This window comes from Microcaecilia unicolor, chromosome 7 (genome assembly GCF_901765095.1).
Source record: "Microcaecilia unicolor chromosome 7, aMicUni1.1, whole genome shotgun sequence".
Lineage (NCBI taxonomy): Eukaryota > Metazoa > Chordata > Amphibia > Gymnophiona > Siphonopidae > Microcaecilia > Microcaecilia unicolor.
In genome coordinates, this window is record NC_044037.1 from 174,326,635 (window position 1) to 174,347,290 (window position 20,656).

The 20,656-nt window shown below is 41.9% G+C and overlaps 1 protein-coding gene across 1 annotated transcript in view; it reads left to right on the forward strand.

Moving 5' to 3' along the window:
- ALS2 (alsin Rho guanine nucleotide exchange factor ALS2) overlaps positions 1–20,656 on the forward strand; it is a 187,198-nt gene that overhangs the window by 153,179 nt on the left and 13,363 nt on the right. Inside the window, 5 exon segments of the mRNA XM_030209038.1 lie at positions 1,282–1,439; positions 2,514–2,636; positions 6,130–6,306; positions 12,690–12,735; positions 20,454–20,515. Coding sequence (XP_030064898.1) covers positions 1,282–1,439; positions 2,514–2,636; positions 6,130–6,306; positions 12,690–12,735; positions 20,454–20,515 — 566 coding nt within the window.

Here is a 20,656-nt window from a genome sequence, read left to right on the forward strand (position 1 = left end):
GACAACAAAGGTAGAAAATAAGAATTTTGTTAGTGGTTCCCCTCTTTTGTATCAAACAAGAGTCTGCCCATGTTCTATATGTGAAGGATTCTGTTAGCAAAATACCTGTGTAGGAATCTGTAACAGTCCAGCTTGTTCTAGGTTCCCAGTAGTAGGTATACTGGCGCTCTAGGGCCCAGTGTAATATTTGTAGCATTGTCTTTTCATAGGTGAGTTAGAGCTGTTATGTTTCCAAACCCTAAAAGTTTGAAATACAGTGCTAGTTTTTGCACCTTTTATCAGGAATGAGCTTCCTTTAATTATTAGATTAATACAAAGCTATCTTCTGTTGTGGGGAAAAATAAACTTGTCTTTTCAATAAAGTTTTGATTATGTAGTTGCTATATTTTCTGGGGGGGTTTCCGGTGAAACTGGATCACAGTCGAGGGTATTTTGGGGGGGGGGGGGGGGGGTTGCTGTACTGAGGAGTGAAGACTGTTCTTTTTTGGGCTTCTGTTCATTTTTTTTTCACTGCTGAAGAACTGTTGGGTAAGTGATAATGTTTTGGTGGCATGGCAACATTTATTTATTTATTGTTTCATTTATATCCCACATTATCCCAATAGATCAGGTTCAATGTGGCTAACTTATTGTAATTAACAGTACAAATGTGATGCGGGATAGTATATATTAAGTAGTAATAAAAAAGTAAATAAGGATTGAGTATTACAATATGTAATATGGAAAAGATTGATAGACACGAAAAGGTAACAATTTATAGTCAACAATTAGAGTGGAACTGAGAAATTGGAATAATTGTACAATTTTGGATTTAAATTAATTATGATCATCTGTGAGAAATTGCTTAAAGATTTATAAAGCTCTTGGAACTACCACCTGACTTTTATGTGCAGTGATTGGAACAGAGCTCTTTAGTGATTTTATCATAGTTATGGGCACTTTTTATAAAAAGTGAGTTTGGGGACATTATAATCACCCTGAAGATTTGTTTTGGCTTATATATAAATATATGGATATTTTTTGAAGAATATTCTTCTGCTGCATATATTTTGTTGCTATATTTTATAGGAAAGTTTTCAAAAACTTATTCAAGAAACCCTTGATTGTGCAACTATTGTATCTTTTTAGATTTATTAAGATTTGATTGTCATTCACTGGAGATTGGCTGGTTTTCTTTATAAGATGTGATCCGCATAGAACTTGTAAGGTAATTGCAGAATTTAAGAGTGTTTGTAATGTAATGAATGTCTCAATGATAATGACCTTGTCTCTTCTTGACAGGCCTGTGACACCCCTCTGCACCCCCTGGGGAGGCTTGTGGAGACTTTGGTAGCAGTGTACAGAATGACATATGTGGGTGTGGGAGCCAATCGGCGATTATTGCAGGAGGCAGTGAGAGAGATCAAGTCTTACCTGAAACGCATCTTCCAGTTCGTGAGGTGGGTAGTGCTATCATGTGCTACTGATGAGTGTCATGCCTGCTGCTTGTTTCTATTAGCAGTACTGTGAGATCACCTTTTTAATTAATGCAGAGAATAGTGAAGGGGTACTGCCATGGATATAATCATCTTGATTGTACTGTTAGGTATCTTATAACCAAATCTATGATGCGTACTCCAAAAAAATCAGTTGTAATTTTCTTAAAATAAAAAAATTGCTTGTTAAGCATTTTCTTTGTTTCCTTCTACATAATGTGTGCTAATGATATTGGCAATTTGTAATGGGGGTTTGCATATTCTAGATTTTTGTAAATTAAAATTTTAAAAATGTGCTGGGTCAGATCCAGCAGGGATTCACCTACCATTCCATCTACAGTGAGGAAGGAAGAATGTTTCACACAGGTCCTAGATTGACGACCTTGTATGTTTGGCAGAATCACCACTAACAAAAACTATACTGAAAACAGTAAGGACATTCAAAACATTTCCCTTGTCATTTCATGTCAACATTACCTGATATCCAGCTTCTTTCTCACAACTGCAGCTCATCTTATCTATTGCTTTCTAGAATTCTGTTACTGTGTTTGGTTTTTCCATTGAGAGACTATGGGTTTCCACTCTTTCTGTGAAGAAAAGTATTTTTTTTTTTCTGTTTATGAATATACCACATACTATGATCCTTTGTTTCAGAACTTTGTTCCACTGAAAAATCCTTGCCTCTTGTGTGTTGTTAATACTTTTTGAGGTATTTAAATGTCTCATAACCTGCATACCCTTTAGGACATGAATATTTTCATTCTTAACAGTTTCCTCAATGTTTATTATGGCTGCCCCCCCTACTTATTATGTAGTGACCTATTTATGATTGGAACTGTGCACATGAGGCTCAATGCTGAAATGTTCAGCCAGTTTAGCAATATGGCAACTTGAGACTTAAAGGCCTTTCTACTAATTTACTCTGAGAGCAGTTTTGTGCGTAAAACTCAACAGCCTTCCACATCCTAACAATTAAAGCCATCCTAGGGCAGGAGATACTTTTCTATTACAGCATAATAGATGTGCTTGCCCCCATAGATTTTTGTTTCCTGATCTTCCTGAGGAAGGCAGCACAATTGAACCAACTGCTGTGAAGACACCAGAACGGAAGCCTCTGTACGGTGGGAGGACAGAGTCTGGGTCAGAGTCTCCAGAGCCAAGGTAAAGGAAAATGAGGCATATTGGCAACCTGTTTACAGAGCTGTGTATTGTTCCTGAGAGACAGTACTAATACTGTACTGCAGAAGTGGCACAGCACATAAACCCATAGCTGTGAATGTTTTTCATCTTTCAAGAATCAATGTAGACGGAAGTACTGTGAGGTGCAAAATGAATATGGCTGGGCATTTGTTTGCAGTTCAGACTCAGACCATGAAATCTGCCCCAGGTGACACTGCATTCTGCGGGATGCATCTCTTCCTTTCTAATGAGTGCTCTGGTAATATGCTGCAGGTACAGCTACCCCATTTGAAACAAAAGTCATATTCATTGTGGTTTTGATTGTCTTCCTTCACCAAACCTTTAGAGGTTTGAACTATAAGAACTTGTTCTACATCATTCAAAATTAGCCTTTTAAACCAGGACACTTTGGACTAGATTTTATATATGGCGCCTGAAAAATACGTGCGTAATGAATTTCCGCCTAAACATATTCTATAAGCAGTGGCCTAGAACTACACACATCCATTTACAGCAAGGAAAATGTGACATAAATATCAGCGCGTAGATTTCGGTGCAGAGGGGCATACTCTATAACAGTGTGTGTAAATTTTGGAATGCCCATGAAATGCCCATTTTCCTATCTATAGCCGCACCCTTTTTGCTCCACACATTAGAATTTAGGCGCTGTGAGTTACAGAATACACTTGGTGAGTTATGCACGTGAATTCTAATTGCCGTTTTTGCTTGCTAAGTGCTGTTAAAAACGCTGATTGGCTTGTTAAGCCAATTAAGTTTCACGCATTGTTATAGAATACGCTTGGATTTCATCATGGAATGCTAGGCGCTGATATGTAGAATCCAGCAGTTTATGCAGGTCATTTTGACTGTAATTTTATAACAGGGCATCTGTTTTAAGAAGGCAAGTAGGCACTATTTTATAAAGACACAAAGATGCTTATACCTAGTATATTATAAAGTAACATAGGCAACAAAACTCGTGCCTACATTGCAGGCCCAGATTTATACCTACTTTGAGTGGCTATAAATTTCTGCACCAAGATGATTTCAGTATGCAAATCAGTGTATTTTGTAATCTTTTTGTATGTTTGTGATTTACTAGCCCTGCACCAAACTGTACCCCTGCATATGCCTACTGGCAAAGTGCACACTATCATGCCATGGTACGTACTTTTATGCCAGCTAGAATTTTGTAACAGGCTGTTTTTGCACATATGTGACCAACCTAAGTCATCATTTACCAAAGATCTTTGAAAATATTTCAAATCTGTTATAGATCATGAGTGAGAACTCATCTTCACTAAGATGTTCAGTTCTAGAGGCCAAGCCTTTATAAGAATATTGAATGGGCTATTTTCCAAGTACTACTCACGTGTGACCTTCGCCCCAAAATTAAAAATGAAAATATGCTTGTACCATAGTATGTTTCAAAGCAAAAGTGCAAAGTAGTCATAGACATTAGCTCCTTCCTTTTTTTTGAATGAAAATTAATGTATGGAGAGCTAAGAATCCAGTCCATGCGTTTAACACCTCTTTTTGATGTGTGTAAAAGGAAGACATGGAATTTTAGAGGCAGAACAGTTTTCAGATGGCTGATTTATATTGGTAAATCATCATTTAGCTATGTAAACAGCTTTGAAAATTTCTCTCAAAGGATGGAAGTATTACTAACTGATAAAAGGCCTGCAAATTCTAGCAAGTGCATTTTGAGCATTTTAAGCTTAAAATGCTCAAAGTGCACTTGATAGAATTTGACAAGCTTCAATAGAAAAGGAAATTCAAGGGCAATTGATGATGACTACTGCTTTAACTTTAAAGACCCTATGTCTTGTGTGTGTTCTCATCTGTCTGTTGTAGTAGATTATAAACTTCAAAGAAGCAAGGACTGCTAGCTTTTACAACCTTCTTAACCCATTTTACACATGGTAGCACTATAAAAAGGCTATTAGTAATCCAGAAGTTCCTTGAAGGAACATGAGAAGATACTAGACTGAAATGGTGGTAAATACCTGGAATAGCCTTCTGTCAAAAGTCACAACTAAACTCATGACAGAATTCAAACATGCTTCGGACAGAGATACAGCTGTGTGCAAAAGTTTAGGCACTCCTTGTTAAATTCTATAACATGGGACCTAATAAAGATGTTGGTTATGGTGTGTGCCTATTTCAAGCCTATTCTATGAAGAAAAGTAGGCACTACTTTTCCTTATAAAATACTAGCACAAATGGCTGAAATCATGCTTACATTTAATGCATGATCATTTAATACCTGCCCTATAACTGTTGGAAATGCCAACGCCCAGTTGTGCGCTAGGATGCGTGTGAATTATAATGTTCCATAATTTATGTGTAGCTGTGTGCCTTAGCCAAAGTACTCACCATCAAACCATGACATGTACTTTTCCATTAGTCAATATTCTATAAGAAGTCCCTTAAGAGTAAAAGTGGCTAGAATACCTCTAATTATATGCCTTCTTGCTGCTTACAATTATGTTGTGATGAATTTCTAAACGTCTAGAAACTGACTCAATTTCTACATAGCTGTGTTTCTAACTTCGTGCATCTTTACAGTTTTTAATACAAAATGTTTTGCTGATTTAAACAGATTAAACATAATAAAGTGACTGTGACATGTGCAAAAGTTTGAGCATGTTTATTTAAAATTTAATATACAGCTTACCTTGGGTAGACCAAAGCGGTTTACAATTGAATATAAAAACATAAAAAGACAATATACAAAATTAAAACAACCTAAGAACTCCATAATATTATAGAAAAGACTTATAGTCATTCATACAGAGATCATTCACTACAATCAACAAAGTGCATGAAATTTATATTCTAGAAAGTTATCAGTATACCTGGTCATTAAGATCTCCTTCCAAATGGCGGGTTAATTGACTTGCCCAGAGTCACAAGGAGCTGCAGTGGGAATCAAACCCAGTTCCCCAGGATCAAAGTGTACTGCACTAAGCACTAGACTACTCTTCCATTCCTTTGGCATGAGTAGAGTTATGTTACCATGAGCCTAGCTGGTTGAGCGTTTCATCATTCTGGTATGCTACTAGAAGAAACAATTGTAAATACCACCAAAGAAATCCAAATATATTCACCCTAATGACTATTATCATGCATTGTAGTATACAATGACTATTTTTAGTAGTAGGGAAACTAGTGAAATCTGTCAAAATAGTAAGATAGCTGCCTTTTTGACATGCATAATTAGAAATTCATTGACTCTTATTTGTGTATAATTTTCAAATATCAGTATATCAAGTAATCAAATCCCAATCTGTTTGCTGACCTTTCTATTGATACTAGCAAGAGGTAGACCTAGACCTACAGACATGACTTTGCCTTAAGATGTAGTAGTGTTATTTTTTGTAAAGAGTTCTAAAAAAAAAAATGAATAAAAATCATAAATGAAATAAAAGGACAGCAGATGTGTTAAGAAAACAAATCTTGTGTTCTGTAGGTACGTAGTGACAAGCTCTGGTCTGCTCTTACCTGTGCTGTTACCAAGACTGTACCCACCTCTGTTCATGCTCTATGCCTTGGACAGTGAACGAGAGGAAGACACTTACTGGGAATGTGTCCTGCGCTTGAACAAACAGCCTGACATGGCTCTCCTGAGTTTCCTTGGTGTACAGAGGTGAGTCTCATGTCCAAGAAGTTAATGAGCCATCTTTAGGAACTGATCTGAGTGCTCATGACATTGGCATGTGAGCGTAACAGAATTTAGTAAACACATTTTAGACTTTCTTTCAATTTTGTTGTTCACTGGCCTTCTCCCATGAGCAATAAGAGTCTTCAGGGTATGTACACATGAGGAGCAATGGACTTCCATGGTTGGAGGCTCTGAATTTGTTTTGTCCCATAATTCAAAAGCCTACAGTAATCCCTCAGAAATATATATCACATCTAAGCTTATGCAATGATGCTTACTTACTGGCTGAGTAGGAAAAGGTCATATAATTTTTGACGTCACAAATGTTTCTTTTTGAGGTATTAATGCAAGGCTGTAAGAAGGAAGCTTCTGTCTGTAGAACAGGGGTTCTGAACCCGGTTATCTGAGCACACCCATCCATTCAGGTTTTCAGGATATGTACTTGAAAGAGATTTGCACTACTTCTTTGGTATGCAAATCTACTTCATGCATATCCATTGTGGATAGCATGAAAACCTGACTGGCTAGGTGTGCCCCAAGGACTGAGTTGAGAAGTATTGCTGTAGATAGTGTTGTGAAACTATTACACCGTGGTGGTAATAGTTCAGAGATTTTTTTACAGAGTGGAAAGTAAGCCATAATGTGCAAAACTTGTATGCACCCCAATAGTGAGCATTGTATTTGTGTATGACTGTGCTTCAAGCTCTATGTGGTGGTGATTGTACAACTGAGATTGAAAATATGACACGCTCTACCTTTCCAATGGAAAGCCTGGAGTAGATTTTCACTTAGAAAATGCTTGAGTGACAAAGTTTTTTAAATAGTTACACAATATATTTTATTTTGATAATTTATAATTGGTCAACTAATCAAAAAACACTAATTAAAACTATTTTGTAGAATTTAGTGAAACTGCTTTTCACCAGGAATTAAAACACAACTTTTGCCTTTTATTAACTTCAGTAAAACTGCTGTCAGGAGACAGATGCTTGTATTCCTCCAAGGACAAGCAGGACAGTGGTATCCTTACATATGGGTGACGTCATCCTCATGGAGCCTGGTGCGGACACTGCCCAGTGTTTATAGCTTTTATAGGCGTTTGGCAGCAGCCCCACCATGCATGCGCGAGTGCCAGAGACGTATCTAGGTGGGCTGCCAGGGGAGCAGCCACTCCCCCAAATGGACTTCCTATGGTACTGGCGCCTATTTTTCACGCGATCTAACTTGTTTAAAATACATGCTAGCGGCAGTCCACTCTCCACTTCCCCTTCACCGTCAACCTGGGCCCTCAGTCTCTGTTTTTCTACAGTGCTAGGTCGCATCTCATTGATCTCCTCTGTGCTTTTTTCACTGCATGTTGTGCCATCCCATGCGGGTATTTTTTTCTTATTTTTTTTTTCTTCTATTTGTGTTCTCTTCGACTCTTGTAAGTTTTCTTTATTTTTTTCGCAGCTTCCGAAGCCACCTTAAGCCATAGTATCAAGCTCAATTTAAGGTAAAACCTCTTTTGGGCCTCACCATTGAGCCTTTTGATTTAGCCGCTATTCTTTTTGATATGCCCCACAAGACTCCCTGTGGCTTCAAAAGATGCACCCAGTGCAATCAGGTAATCTCTAGCACTGACCCATACAATTGGTGTGTGGGGTGCCTGGGGCCTGAACGTGACCCATCTAACTGTAGTCTTTGTTTAAAAATGCAGAAAATAACATAGAAGCCTGTCAGGCCACCAGGGGGGACTTTTTGGGCCCTCAAAGCCCGGTCCATCGGCATCAGAAGCATCGACCCAGATGACTGCCAGGACACCATTCAATACTGGGAGTGCGCCAGTATCAAGGAGGTCTTCGCCTCCCTCGGCATTGGGCACTGCTAGCAGGCCCCAGGGCCAATCTGCATCAGACCCAACACCAAGAAACACGTGTGGGTTTGACATCATCCTCACACTCAAGAGACTTGTTCATGCCAGGAGATGTCCTTCCAGTCAATCTCCTGGAATTGCTGGCAATATGGAAAGCTATAAAGATTTCCACAGATCGGCTGATGAACCAAATTATTCTAATTCAAACAGACAATTAGGTTGCAATGTATTATGTCAACGAGGAGGGAGGGGGGGGATATGGTATCCTACCCCTTGTGCAGGAGGCGGTCAGGATGTGGCAATGGGTTCTCAAGTATGGCATGGTGCTCGGGGACACGTACCTGGCGGGAAAAGACAACTCCCTCTCAAACCTCCCCCAGTGTCTTGGGATCTCAACATTGTCCTCATCCAACTGATGAAAGCTCCTTTTGAGCCACTAGACTTCTGTCATGTGAAGTACCTTGACCTGGAAGATCTTGTTGTTTGAGGCAGTCACAAAGTTAGGGAGCTTCAGGCCTTAGTAGCTGATCAACCTTACACTAGATTTCATCATAACAGTTCTGCACGATTTCTGAGTTCCATCTTAATATGTCGATTGTTCTGCCAAAAGTCTTTCCGAAACCTCATGCCCATCCTGGCAAAAGTACACTGCAAACATTAGTCTTTTATCTGGGGTGGACTAAAGCCCATAGACAATCCACCCAACCTTTTTGGGTTTTTTTTTATTCCAACAGGATGGGAACAGCATCGCTAAGCACACATTATCCAGATGGCTAGCAGACTGCATCTCCTTCATTTATGCCAAGTCTTGGCTGAATCTTGAGGGTCATGTCATGGCTCGTAATGTCTGAGCCATGGTTGCATTGGTAAGATTGAGGAGCCATGCAAAGCTGCAGCATGGTCTTCATCCACATATTCACATCTCATCATGGCCTCAAGCAAAAAGTCTCTAAAAGCTATAGAACACTGGGCAGCATCTGCACTGGGCTACGTCGGGATGAAGTCATCCATATGCAAGGATACCTGTTCTGCTATCCTCGGAGAACACCTCCTACAGGCAAGTAAATTTGGTTTTTGGTAGTTACTTCCAAAGCAGGAGCTGTCTATGTTTCAGTAATTCATTTTGTGGTCCTGTCAAGTCACTTGCACTTAGGCCGATGGATGGATGGGGGATGTGGATTCTGTAGATTCTGTACCTGCCATCTAAAGAAAAATCACACTTTAGGCCCACAAAGCTGTGACATATAGCTAGCAGAGCCCATCCTGCCAGTGGTAAAGAAAACTCACTATCTATCTGTACCATCCACTCTGTTCGGCCACTGGAGTCAGAACAATAGCGAATCTACCAGTTTGGGGGCACAGAGTATGTGTGTTCCCAATCACCAGTTGCAGACTTCTGCGACAGCAGAGGGAAGAGACAGATAAGATGTGGAGAATGATGGAGAAGAATGAGAGGGAGCTGGAGAAGAGATGCAGAGAATGGATGTGAAAGGAAGAGGAATGTGAAAAGAGAGAGAGGTTTAATTTAATTTTTATTGTCCAGTAATCTATGATGGGGTTCAAAGTGAATTACAACTTAATATTAAAATTAAGTAGAATGTATAAAGATGATAGGTCACTTGCGAAAATGAGTTGAAAATACAGGCGAAAGGTAGAGGTGAAATAACAGGTCAAAATATTTTGTATTTGAAAGAAAAAGGCCAAGAAGAAAACATTACTAAAGATTTTACATGGCTAACTCTCTTCCCCCACCCCCAACTCCCCATTATAGAGGTAAGACCATGCACATGCAAGTACAAAGAAGGGGAGAAAGGTATCTGTTCATTTCAGGACAGTACTTTATTATAGCGCTCAGGAGGAAGGACTCATAGGCTTGGTATGAATCCTTGAGTGGAAACCATTATCATGGCTTGAATGTCTGGGATCCTAGTACCATAAGCCCTTCTTTGTTGCTCCCTGGGGATTTTCCTACATAACAGACAATCCATGTTTGGAGGCCATAAATCAGGACTCCTGGAACTCTGAATTCATGGACCCTAAATCTACCCCCACCATAGCCAATCTGAAGAAAAGAAGACCTGATATGAGGATTGAACCAACACAGTACTTGCCAACACGCCATCCCAAAAATCTCTGAAGTGACAGTTTCTCTGGATGCATTTGGCATACAAGAGTGTGATAATTTGAAAGCTATAAATCCTCAGAAATGTCACCTTTAGGATTACGTATTCTAAAACTTCATAATTTAGCTTAGTGCAGTGTGAAATACCCCCAAATAATTTTGTTAGATCCTTTTTTCTAAAGTAGGCATGACATTGGACACACCTTACACAGTTTCTGTAGACTACTGTTGGAGAAGGTTTCTTACAGCATTTTAAGTGTGATTAGTTTTTATACAGTGCTGATGAGGCATCACTGATACTCGACTCAAAGGCATTATTCATGCTAAAGGGCTACTGCAGTAGTTCACAGGAACTATGAAAGAATCGCTTAGAATTCAATAATAGGTCCTTTGAAAATGTTGCTGTTAGCTGTGTGGGCTAAATGTACTTGCTACATGCACTTTTGTAATTCAGCGTGGTACAGTACAGTTATGAGAGTCTATTCATGCACATTGCCTGGTTGGTATTGGAGAGTTCTCCCTCTGATGCACATTCTCAGCATCGTTTTCTGTTTGGTATGGGGGTGCCTTTTATCCCTCACATGCTTGAGCACCCTGCCAACTGGCCCCATCACATTGGAGATCAGCCAGCCTCTTGAAAACATCTAATAGAGATCCTGTCTTTATTACTTGTGTGGCACTTGTGAAAGTAAGAAAATAAGCTTCTCGTTTGCATTCAGGGGAAAGTGAAGCATATCAGATGCAGATTTCAGTGTCTATAGCCATAATTCTTTAAGCCTCACACCCCTAGATTATGATGCAGACTCTAGCTTAGAAGCAGAACTTTAAAAGCCTTTATCAGCTGTACATGTACTGAACATTTTGGAACTCAGTTGTACTCAGTGGTGAAGGTAGATATTAGAGGGTCAGGGCTTTTGATTCCTTGGAACTATGCATAAAAAAATATCTGCTAGAAAGCATAATTTAGTCTATTCTAAATAACCAGCTGTCAGAGACACTGAGAAAGGGCAATAAACTATTGGTTTAAGTAACTTGAGTATTTCAGGTAATGTTCTTAACTGGTTTAAAGGTTTTCTATCTAGTAGGACCTATATCAGAGCCTTGGAGTGTCAACTGTGATGTTCCTGAAGTTCACGTCTATCACCTAGTTTGTTTGATATTTTTACGAGTTCATTCAGAAGAGAACTAGTTGACCTTGGGAGTAGTTTTTATTATGCAGATGATATCATTTCTTTTTCTCCATCAGTAGATAAGAAAATTATCATACAGAAATGTTTTAATTTTGTAGAGGGTTGAGCTTCCTCCTCTTTAAATTACCTAAAAATAAAACTAAGCTCTTGAGGTTGGGAAATCACAGAATCAACAGAGTCAGGTTTACAAATTAGCTGGGTCTTTTTTTTTTTTCCCCTTTTGCAATCTCTCTAAAAGTGTTAAGAGTAACACTAGATCCCTTATTTACTGTGGACCTACAGTTTAGTGTTTTGATTTGAAGCATTTCTTGGAAACTCAGATAATTGTGACAAATACAAAGTGATTTTTTTCTTTGATCAGAATAATCTATATAGGGATACATAAATTACATGTTACATGTGAAACTTTTCAGAATACAGTGGCCAGGTTGTTACACAATTTGGGTAAATTTGATAGAATTACCTCAAGATTTCAAAAGCTACATTAGTTGCTAGTTGAATCTTACATTGTGTTTAAACTTGACTGCTTAATTTGTAAAATGTATTGCCATGTTCCTTTTTACATTTTTTTAAAATTGGAATTTATTAACCGCTTTTATGAAGAGATATTTAGTATGATACTTTTTCCAACTCAGCTTTGAACATTGCAGCTTGTGACAATTGGCACTACATTTTCCAGATATTAAGGGGTGAGATTTAAGAAACTATTAACACACTCATTTGTAAACCAAGTGGCATTGTTCTGGAACGAGTTACCATGAGTTAAAATCTCTCTATGATTATATGATGTTTCAAAGAAGTCAGAAAACCTGTCTTTTAAATAAATTTTTGAATATCTAATCTTGTAAAGATGCTTTGTATATTTCTAGTGTATGACTTTGCTATATGTTGTTAATCCATGTTTGTTATCCTAGTAATGGCTAGCTGCTTTTTTTTTTTTTTTTTTTTGGCAATTCGCATTGAACTGCAATGGTAATTATGGAATGTAAGGTCTTTATTAGGTAAGAATCGGAATTATAACAAGTTCCAGTAAAACCAAAGACATTCTCCTTTTTTGTTTGTTTTTTCTTTCTTATCAGTATGACCACCTCTTATGGCATGTGCATTTTAGGAAAGCTCACAAAATTTATTATTTTCTAAAAGTGCCACCTTCCTTTACATCAAACCTCTTGTTTCACATCTTGTATTGGATCTCTTGCAGGAAGTTTTGGCCCACAACAGTGATGCTCCTCGGTGACAATAAAAAGGTAGTTCCACTCGTGTAGGATTTTTATGTTCCACAAACAACTCTGTTCTCTCTTTATCATTTGTTCATAGTTTCACTTGGCATATATATCTGAAAGGCTGCTGAATTGGGCATAGATCTACGTTTTCTCCAAATGTGGAGGCCTCTCAAGTCTGGCTCTGCCACTGGCAGCTTGTGCTGCATACATTGTTGGACAGCCCCATAGAGATGAGAGGTGCCTGTCTGCTAGACTGTTACTTCAAATGCCAGGCATATAACATTTTAAATAACTGTTTTCAGCGAACTTGGTGTCTTGAGGAAACTCATTTTTTAAAAGCAGTATATTTGTCTTTTTAGTGAGTAATTATTTTACCCAGGCACAGAGTAGAGGTAGTGGAATACTTGCAGACCAAAAAAGGGCAAGGAGTTGACCTCAGTGGCCTGGATGTCAAAACATTATTTCATACAGCCTACAAAAACACTTCAATTGAAACTGTAATTTCCTTTGCGTTAGCAGCAGATGAATCCAGAGACTGGTGGATTGTAGCCATTTACCTGCAGGTGAAGATGAAGAACACTGTACTGAACTTAGTGTTATAGGACAGCTAGCTCCTTCCATAGTCAGTATGTGTCTATCTCCTGCAGGCAGTGGACAACTTCTCACAAGCTCCTGGATTCTTGTGTAGAGGGGTGCCTGGTGATATATCCAGTGGTACCAGGTCCCTACCCCACCCTGTGTCCCCTCCCCAATGCCCCTTGCCTTTGCCTCTATTTTTGGGTCCCTTCCTCACAGATGTAAATAAATAAAAGCCCAGTTTCAGGACAACCAGAGTACTTTCTCTAGCAGCTTGTGCTGCAGGAGCTTGGTGGCTGTTGGAAAAGAGTTCCTAGTCTGGGAGCACCTGGGTTAGTTGCCAGCCGAGTCAGTGGATGACCCCATGCAACTTGGATGTGTCTGTTTAAATTTGTGATTACTGTCAGCTCCCCGCGGTTTATTTTCAGTTTGGCCGTACATGGTTGCAGAAACAGAAAAACACTGCTCCCTCTGTGGGAAGTGGAGAGCAGCATCTGGGTTCTGCTCTGCGGGGTGTGCTGAGGCCTTGTAATGTGGGGAGGGCGCTCTTCCCGCCAAGTCTGGGGTTTCCCGTGTGGCAAGCTCGTAGGCGTACTCTCCTCTGAATTCTTCCGCCAATGCAGATTCTCCCACCAACGCAGCTTCTCTCTCTCCCTCCCTCCCCCCCGGAGATGTCAGTCTCCCCGCTGTGTTTTCTCAGCGGGCTTTGAAGGGGGGGTCTCCACCTTCTGCTGGCCCAGGGGGGGGGTGGTTTCGGAGGCTGAGGAGGTGTTTTCCCCCCCTTTGGAGTTTATTTTGCTGCTACACCAGGCTATATAATGAAGAGTTCCCATCAGCCCCCTTTGCACTGCCCTCAGCTATCTGTCCAGTTGGGGTCCTCCGGGAGGTCAGCAACAGCGAGGCAGCTGCTTCCAACGGATCCTGCGCTCAAGAGGTGGTGACATGATCCTTAGCTTTGGGGGGGGGGCGTTGCACCCCCTCCTAAGAGCTTATGGTGCAGTGGGTTACATCGGATGCAGGCCTTAAGTTGGTCAAGGTGATATACGCCAGTATACAGTACACTATGGCAACTCTTTCTACACCTTTCAGTCTAGAGTCTGGCGTTCTGCAAGGATCAGTACTGTCACCAACATTATTTAACATATTCCTGGCATCTTTGTTATTCTTAGTACAGTCTTTAGGCATCACTGCTTTCATTTATGCGGATGATATCCAAGCTCTCAATCCTGTATATATTTATACTTCCCTGGAGATCTCTGTCATTTAATCAAAATTTTCCCAGCTTTCAGACTGGCTTACAGAACATAAATTGGTTCTGAATCCTGCCAAATCAAAAACTATATTCTTTAAGCATAAAATGAGTCCTCTCTTGTCAGCACCCATCTGTCTTGCTAACATTCCCATACCCCAAGTGGAGACTGTATTCTCAGAATACTTATAGATTCAAACCTTTCATTTCTCCCACATATTTCTTAGGTAGTTAAACACTCTTTTTACAAGTAATGTCTCATTTGTTCTCTTCTCCATCCACTGGCATTAAATATATTAGTTCATTCATTAGTTATTTCTCAATCGAATTATTGAAATGTTTGTATAAGAGCCTTTGAGTTAAAAATCTTCGTCGCTTATAGATTATTCAAAATACTGCTGTCCATCTTATCTCTAATACTCATAAATTTGATCATGTTACCCCTTACCCACTGTATTACTTATAAACTCATCCCACTTGTTTTTAAAATCTTGCGTGCTGAGCAACCCATTTATCTTTTCCATTGCCTTATTCCTTTTATTCCTGCACGAGCACTTAGGTCCGCACAACAAAACCAATTAGTCATACTGAGTCATCGTGAATTAATCCATGACCACACTAGGCATGTTGTTTTTACAGTACAGGAGCCTTATCTGTGGAATTCATTTCCTGTATCCCTTCGTTTCCAGACATCACTAAATCAATTTAAAACTGACTTTAAAACATAGTTTTTTAAGGATGCATATAAATGAGTTTCCATTGTCCCTAGCAGGCATACGGGAGATGCCTTGGAAGATACTTGGAGCATTTCCTTTTGTTTTTTTCCCTCCCCCCTCTGTCCTATCAAGTATTGTAGTTCTCCCCCTTTTCCTAATAGTCATGTCAGTCGTGTATTTTTTTTTTTTTTACTATGTTGCTTATTTTCTACTATCTTTAGATTGCAAGCCACCCTTAAGGTACCCCAGTAGGGCGGGATAGAAAGACTATAATAAACTTGATAATATGCTCGATGTCTAGGCTTGACCTGTTGGTGGCTGATGGCTGATCATTTGGAAAAGTGTCATTTACCCCTTATGGCAGTGGTCACTAAAAAGACCACCCTCCCAGTGGAGGGAGGGATAGCCCTGAAGGACGTTCAGGATCAGAAACTGGAGGCTTCTCTGAAGCTGTCATTTGATGTTTCTGCTTTGGCTGTGCAGGCTGCTATCTGTATTTCCTACATAGTGCATGTGTGCCTGAGTTGGACTCAGCAGGCGGTGGAACCTGACTCGGAGTCCGGAGCCTCCATGTCTGTGGCTTTTCTGCAGATGGAGTCAGGACTGGCATATCTGATGGATACCCTGTATGATTTGGTGCACGCTTCTGCTAAGAAGATGTCATTAGCGGTTACTGCCTGGCTTTGTTGTGGCTTCAGCACTGATTGCCTTTAAGCAGCATCTCACTAAATTGCCATTTCGGGGCAAACTCCTGTTTGGTGAGGATCTGGAGAAGTTAGTGAAGGACTTGGAGATTCGAAGAACCAGCAGCTGCCAGAGGATAAGCTCAAGGCTACCTTCCGGGCAGGGCAGCTCGGCAGAGGCTCCGAGAAACATGGAGATACCATACTGGATGTGCCTCTACTTCTTTTCAGAGGCCCGGGTTTCAGCAGCGTCCTTCCTTTTCATCACATAAGCGAAGCTACTACTACTACTACTTAACATTTCTAGAGCGCTACTAGGGTTACGCAGCGCTGTACAATTTAGCAAAGAAGGACAGTCCCTGCTCAAAGGAGCATAAGTGAAGCTCAATATCACGCAGAAGCTGACAGTCTCCTGTGGTGGGTGGATGCCCATTTGCAGTGTCTTTCAGCAGCCCACATTGCAGGATCTCTCAATGTGCAGGCGGATTTCCTCAGCAGGATGGTCCTGGACCTGGTGGAGTGAGTGCCGGAGACATTCGATTTCATCGAGAGGCACTCTGGTGACGGATCTCATGGTGAGGAGCATCAACACCAAGGTGGCCAGGTTCTTCAGCAGACGCAGGGAGTTTGGTTCGGAGGGGCTGGATTTATTTATTTATTTTATTTTTATTTTCAGTGCTTGATATACCACAAGTGATCCTTGAGGCGACTATGCGGTTTACAATTTCTCTTACAGGTACTTTTGCCCTCCTACAGCCCTGGCTGTAGCAAGAGCCCCAGTATGTCTTTCTGCCATAGGTGGTGATAGGTTGAATGCCACACAGGATCTGGCACCATGGGGACCTGGTGATTCTGGTGGCCCCAGACTGGCCTCAACAGCCGTGGTATGCAGATCTGATGCGCCTTTTGATCGGTGAGTCACTTTGTCTTCCCCTGGACTGTGCCAGGATCCAGTCCAGATGGAGGATGTCTCCAGCTTTGGTCTTACGGTCTAGCCCAGTGGGTTAGTTCCAGTGACTGCGGCATTGCTGCAGTTATTGGCCTTCTTGCAGGAGGGCCTTCAGGAAGATTTGGCCTATAACTCCCTGTGGGTCCAGGTTGCGGCTCTCACCTGTTACAGGAGCCGTGTTTCGCATAAGTCTTTGGCTGCACACCCTGATGTTGTGTGTTTCTTGAACAGAGCTATTTGTCTCAAACCACCTCTCTGGCACCCATGTCCAGAGTGGAGTCTTAACTTGGTGCTCAGGGCTCTGGAACGTGCATCATTTGAGTCTTTGCAGGCAGCCTCTGAGAAGGATCTTACTCTGAAGGCGGTCTTGTTGGTGGCTATGGCTTCATCCCGTTGGTTGTCGGAGTTGCATGCCATGTCTTCTTGGGATCCATTTCTCCAGTTATCCATACGTATGGTTCTTTCTTGCCCAGAGTGGTTTCAGCATTTCATCTCAATCAGCCTCTTTTTCTTTCCTCTTTTTGGGAGGAGGACTATAAGTACATAAGTAATGCCACACTGGGAAAAGACCAAAGGTCCATCAAGCCCAGCATCCTGTCCATGACAGCGGCCAATCCAGGCCAAGGGCACCTGGCGAGCTTCCTGAATTGTTTGGAAGTACAGCAGATCCTGCAACGTTATTTGCAGGTGACTAATGAGTTTCAGTGGTTAGATCATCTCTTTATTCTGCTGTCGGGGTGTGTCTGCTTTGAAGGTGACTCTTGCTTGATGGATTCGGGATGTGATTGCCTTAGCGTATCTTCTGGCAGGCTGTAGCTCACCGATGTTTCTCAAATCTCATTCTGCTAGTGCTGTGGCTACTTCTTGGGCAGAGACTCAAGTTTTTTTCCATGTGGAAGATATATAGAGCGACCACCTGGGCCTGTTTGCATACGTTTTCCAGGCATTATTGCTTGGATGTTGCCATGTGGGCAGATTCTGCTTTTGACATGGTGGTGCATTCCTCGAGAGAGGCAGCATCCCCACCCTATTTAGAGACTGCTTTCCTACATCCCACCAGTATCTGGATTCATCTGCTGCTGACGCTAAGGAAGGAAAAGTAATATGTTACCTGATAATTTTCTTTCCTTTGGTCCCAGCAGATGAATCCAGGGTTCTGCCCTTAAGGTGCAATTTTGTGCTTTGTCTCCATTTCGGTTTTCTATTGCAGATTGTCCGTTCAGGTTCTCTCTGGAGAAGATTAACAATTCATCTGTGAGGAAGGTTCCCTGTTTGGGATCATTGTTTCTTTCTTCTGCTTTGATACGAGATATACTGACTGTGGGAGGGGCTGGCTGTCCTATAACCAGTGCATCTTTTCTAGCAAAAAAGGTGCCGGTACTCAAATGCTAGGCCACCCTTCAAGGGTGGGGGTGATCACTGAGGGATCCACAATAGCTAAGCCCCCTGCAACCAGTCACAGAATCTATGACAAGGCAGAATTGGTGTGTAGAGCCTGAGCTCTTTAATTAAAACTTGTGGTCCTTGGGTCAATTTTAGCAGACAGTGGAACAGGTGGCGGTACTCAGTACCCCCAAGTACTCCCACAAAAAAAGCCCTGCCTATAACACTAAGAGGTAGATGCACTAAACGTTTTTCATCGTTAAATGAGCCCTCAGGGAAGAATTTCCTATCCTTTCCATGCACTTAAGCCTATTTTCCGACGACAGTAGCAGCTAACGAAAACGGAATGGAGATGAGCAATTAGTGTGAAAACCCCATTGAAACGACATGCACTAACCTTTTCCAATTGCCTTTACGCAGGAAAAAGGCAGGAAAACTAACGAGAGGTCTGGACCTCTCGTTAGGACAGCTGCGTGGCAGGAAAAAGTGTTAAGTGAAAAAATAAACAAACTTTGAGCCAATCCCAGCGCATTAGCAGAGCTAAAAGCGCTGTGATTGGTCCAAAGGACCTCAGAAAACACATAAAAAAATAAAAATAAAAAAAGGATCGGGAGCGGGCAAGGGCGCTCATCAGGAGCGTCCTGTACGGACGGCCTTGCCCCCCCCCCCCCCACACACTTTCCGCCGCTCCCCCCACCCCGAAAAAGCAAACTTCTAGAAGCCCCTGCCCCCCTCCCTTCCTCACTACTCTGTCACCTCAGCTCCGCCTCCCGACATCCTCCGTCCGCGCCCCGCCCCCTTTTGGGGTCGTCGCCGCCATTCCCCTCCTCCATCGGGCCCCCCTTCCTCTTACCGGGCCCGTGCAGCGCCTCTCTCCTCTGTCCGAAGGCGCTGCACGGGCAAGAAGAACGCTGAATCAGCTGATGCCTGCCTTCGCGATGGGCGTCTTTCTCCTCCTGGGCCCGCCCCTGTCTGACGTCAGTAACCTACGTAGGTTACTGACGTCAGACAGGGGCGGGCCCAGGAGGAGAAAGACGCTCTATCGAAGCTAGGCGAAGGCAGGCATCAGCTGATTCAGCGTTCTTCTTGCCCGTGCAGCGCCTTCGGACAGAGGAGAGAGGCGCTGCACGGGCCCGGTAAGAGGAAGGGGGGCCCGATGGAGGAGGGGAATGGCGGCGACGACCCCAAAAGGGGGCGGGGCGCGGACGGAGGATGTCGGGAGGCGGAGCTGAGGTGACAGAGTAGTGAGGAAGGGAGGGGGGCAGGGGCTTCTAGAAGTTTGCTTTTTCGGGGTGGGGGGAGCGGCGGAAAGTGGGGAGGGGGCAGGGGCTGCTAGAATTTTGCTTTTTCGGGGTGGGGGGAGCGGCGGAAAGTGGGGAGCAGCGGGGGGGGGGGGCAAGGCCGTCTGTACAGGACGCTCCTGATGAGCGCCCTTGCCCCCTCCCTCCCCTTTTTTTTTATTTTTGTTTTTATTTGGGAGCCATGTGCTTGCGATTTGACTGTGTTTTGACTGTTTGTGGCATGCGCAGAGCAGCTAACATAACGCTTGGCTGCTCTGCGCATGATTTGGGGGCCGATTAACGATGTGTATTGTGATTCTTTGATACATTGTACGTTTCACTACCGATCTCAGCATGTGTGACTTTTTTTTTTGGTGCATGTTTCGTTATTTTAAAATCGTTAGGGACTTTAACGATTTAGATTTTTTTACGTTTGGTTGCTGCATCTGCCTCTAAGTTCAGTACAGTGTTCTCTACCTCCATCTGCTGGTAGATGGGCACAACCCACCAGTCTCCGGATTCATCTGCTATGACTACAGGTAAGATATAATTTTTCTTTCTGCTTACTTTATAAATACCACAAATCACTGGAATGTTTAAAGAGGCAAACAGCTAAACTGAATGCCACACTGAAGACACTGGACTTGAAAAGAAATGTCTTCTAAACTGGCTTTCAGTACTTATCAGAAGCTTGCATTCTTATTGCTGAAGAGCACTTCTGTGCCATTGTTGGCCTGACTGCTCGTTTGCAGCTATGTAGTCCAGGTTAGAAATTAGCAGTACTTACCACTGTGACACATCTGTGCATCACAAACTTTTCTTGATGCCTTTTTTTTCTCCTTTTTCTTAAAAAAACAGTCGAAAGGGGAGAATGCCTTCTCTATATTTATTGTTCTATCTATGCAGGTGTTACCAACTACAAAAGATGTCTGCTTTGCAGCGGCGGTGGAATGTCTGCAGCAAATCAGGTATCCACCTTCTGTCTTTTATTCTTCCCCATTAAGAGTGAGCTATTTGCAGGGTCTTAACTAATAAACATTGATAAAACACCCCAAAGGCAAGAAAATTAAAATAGGTGTTTGCTGGTTAACCACTGGAATAACACCCCT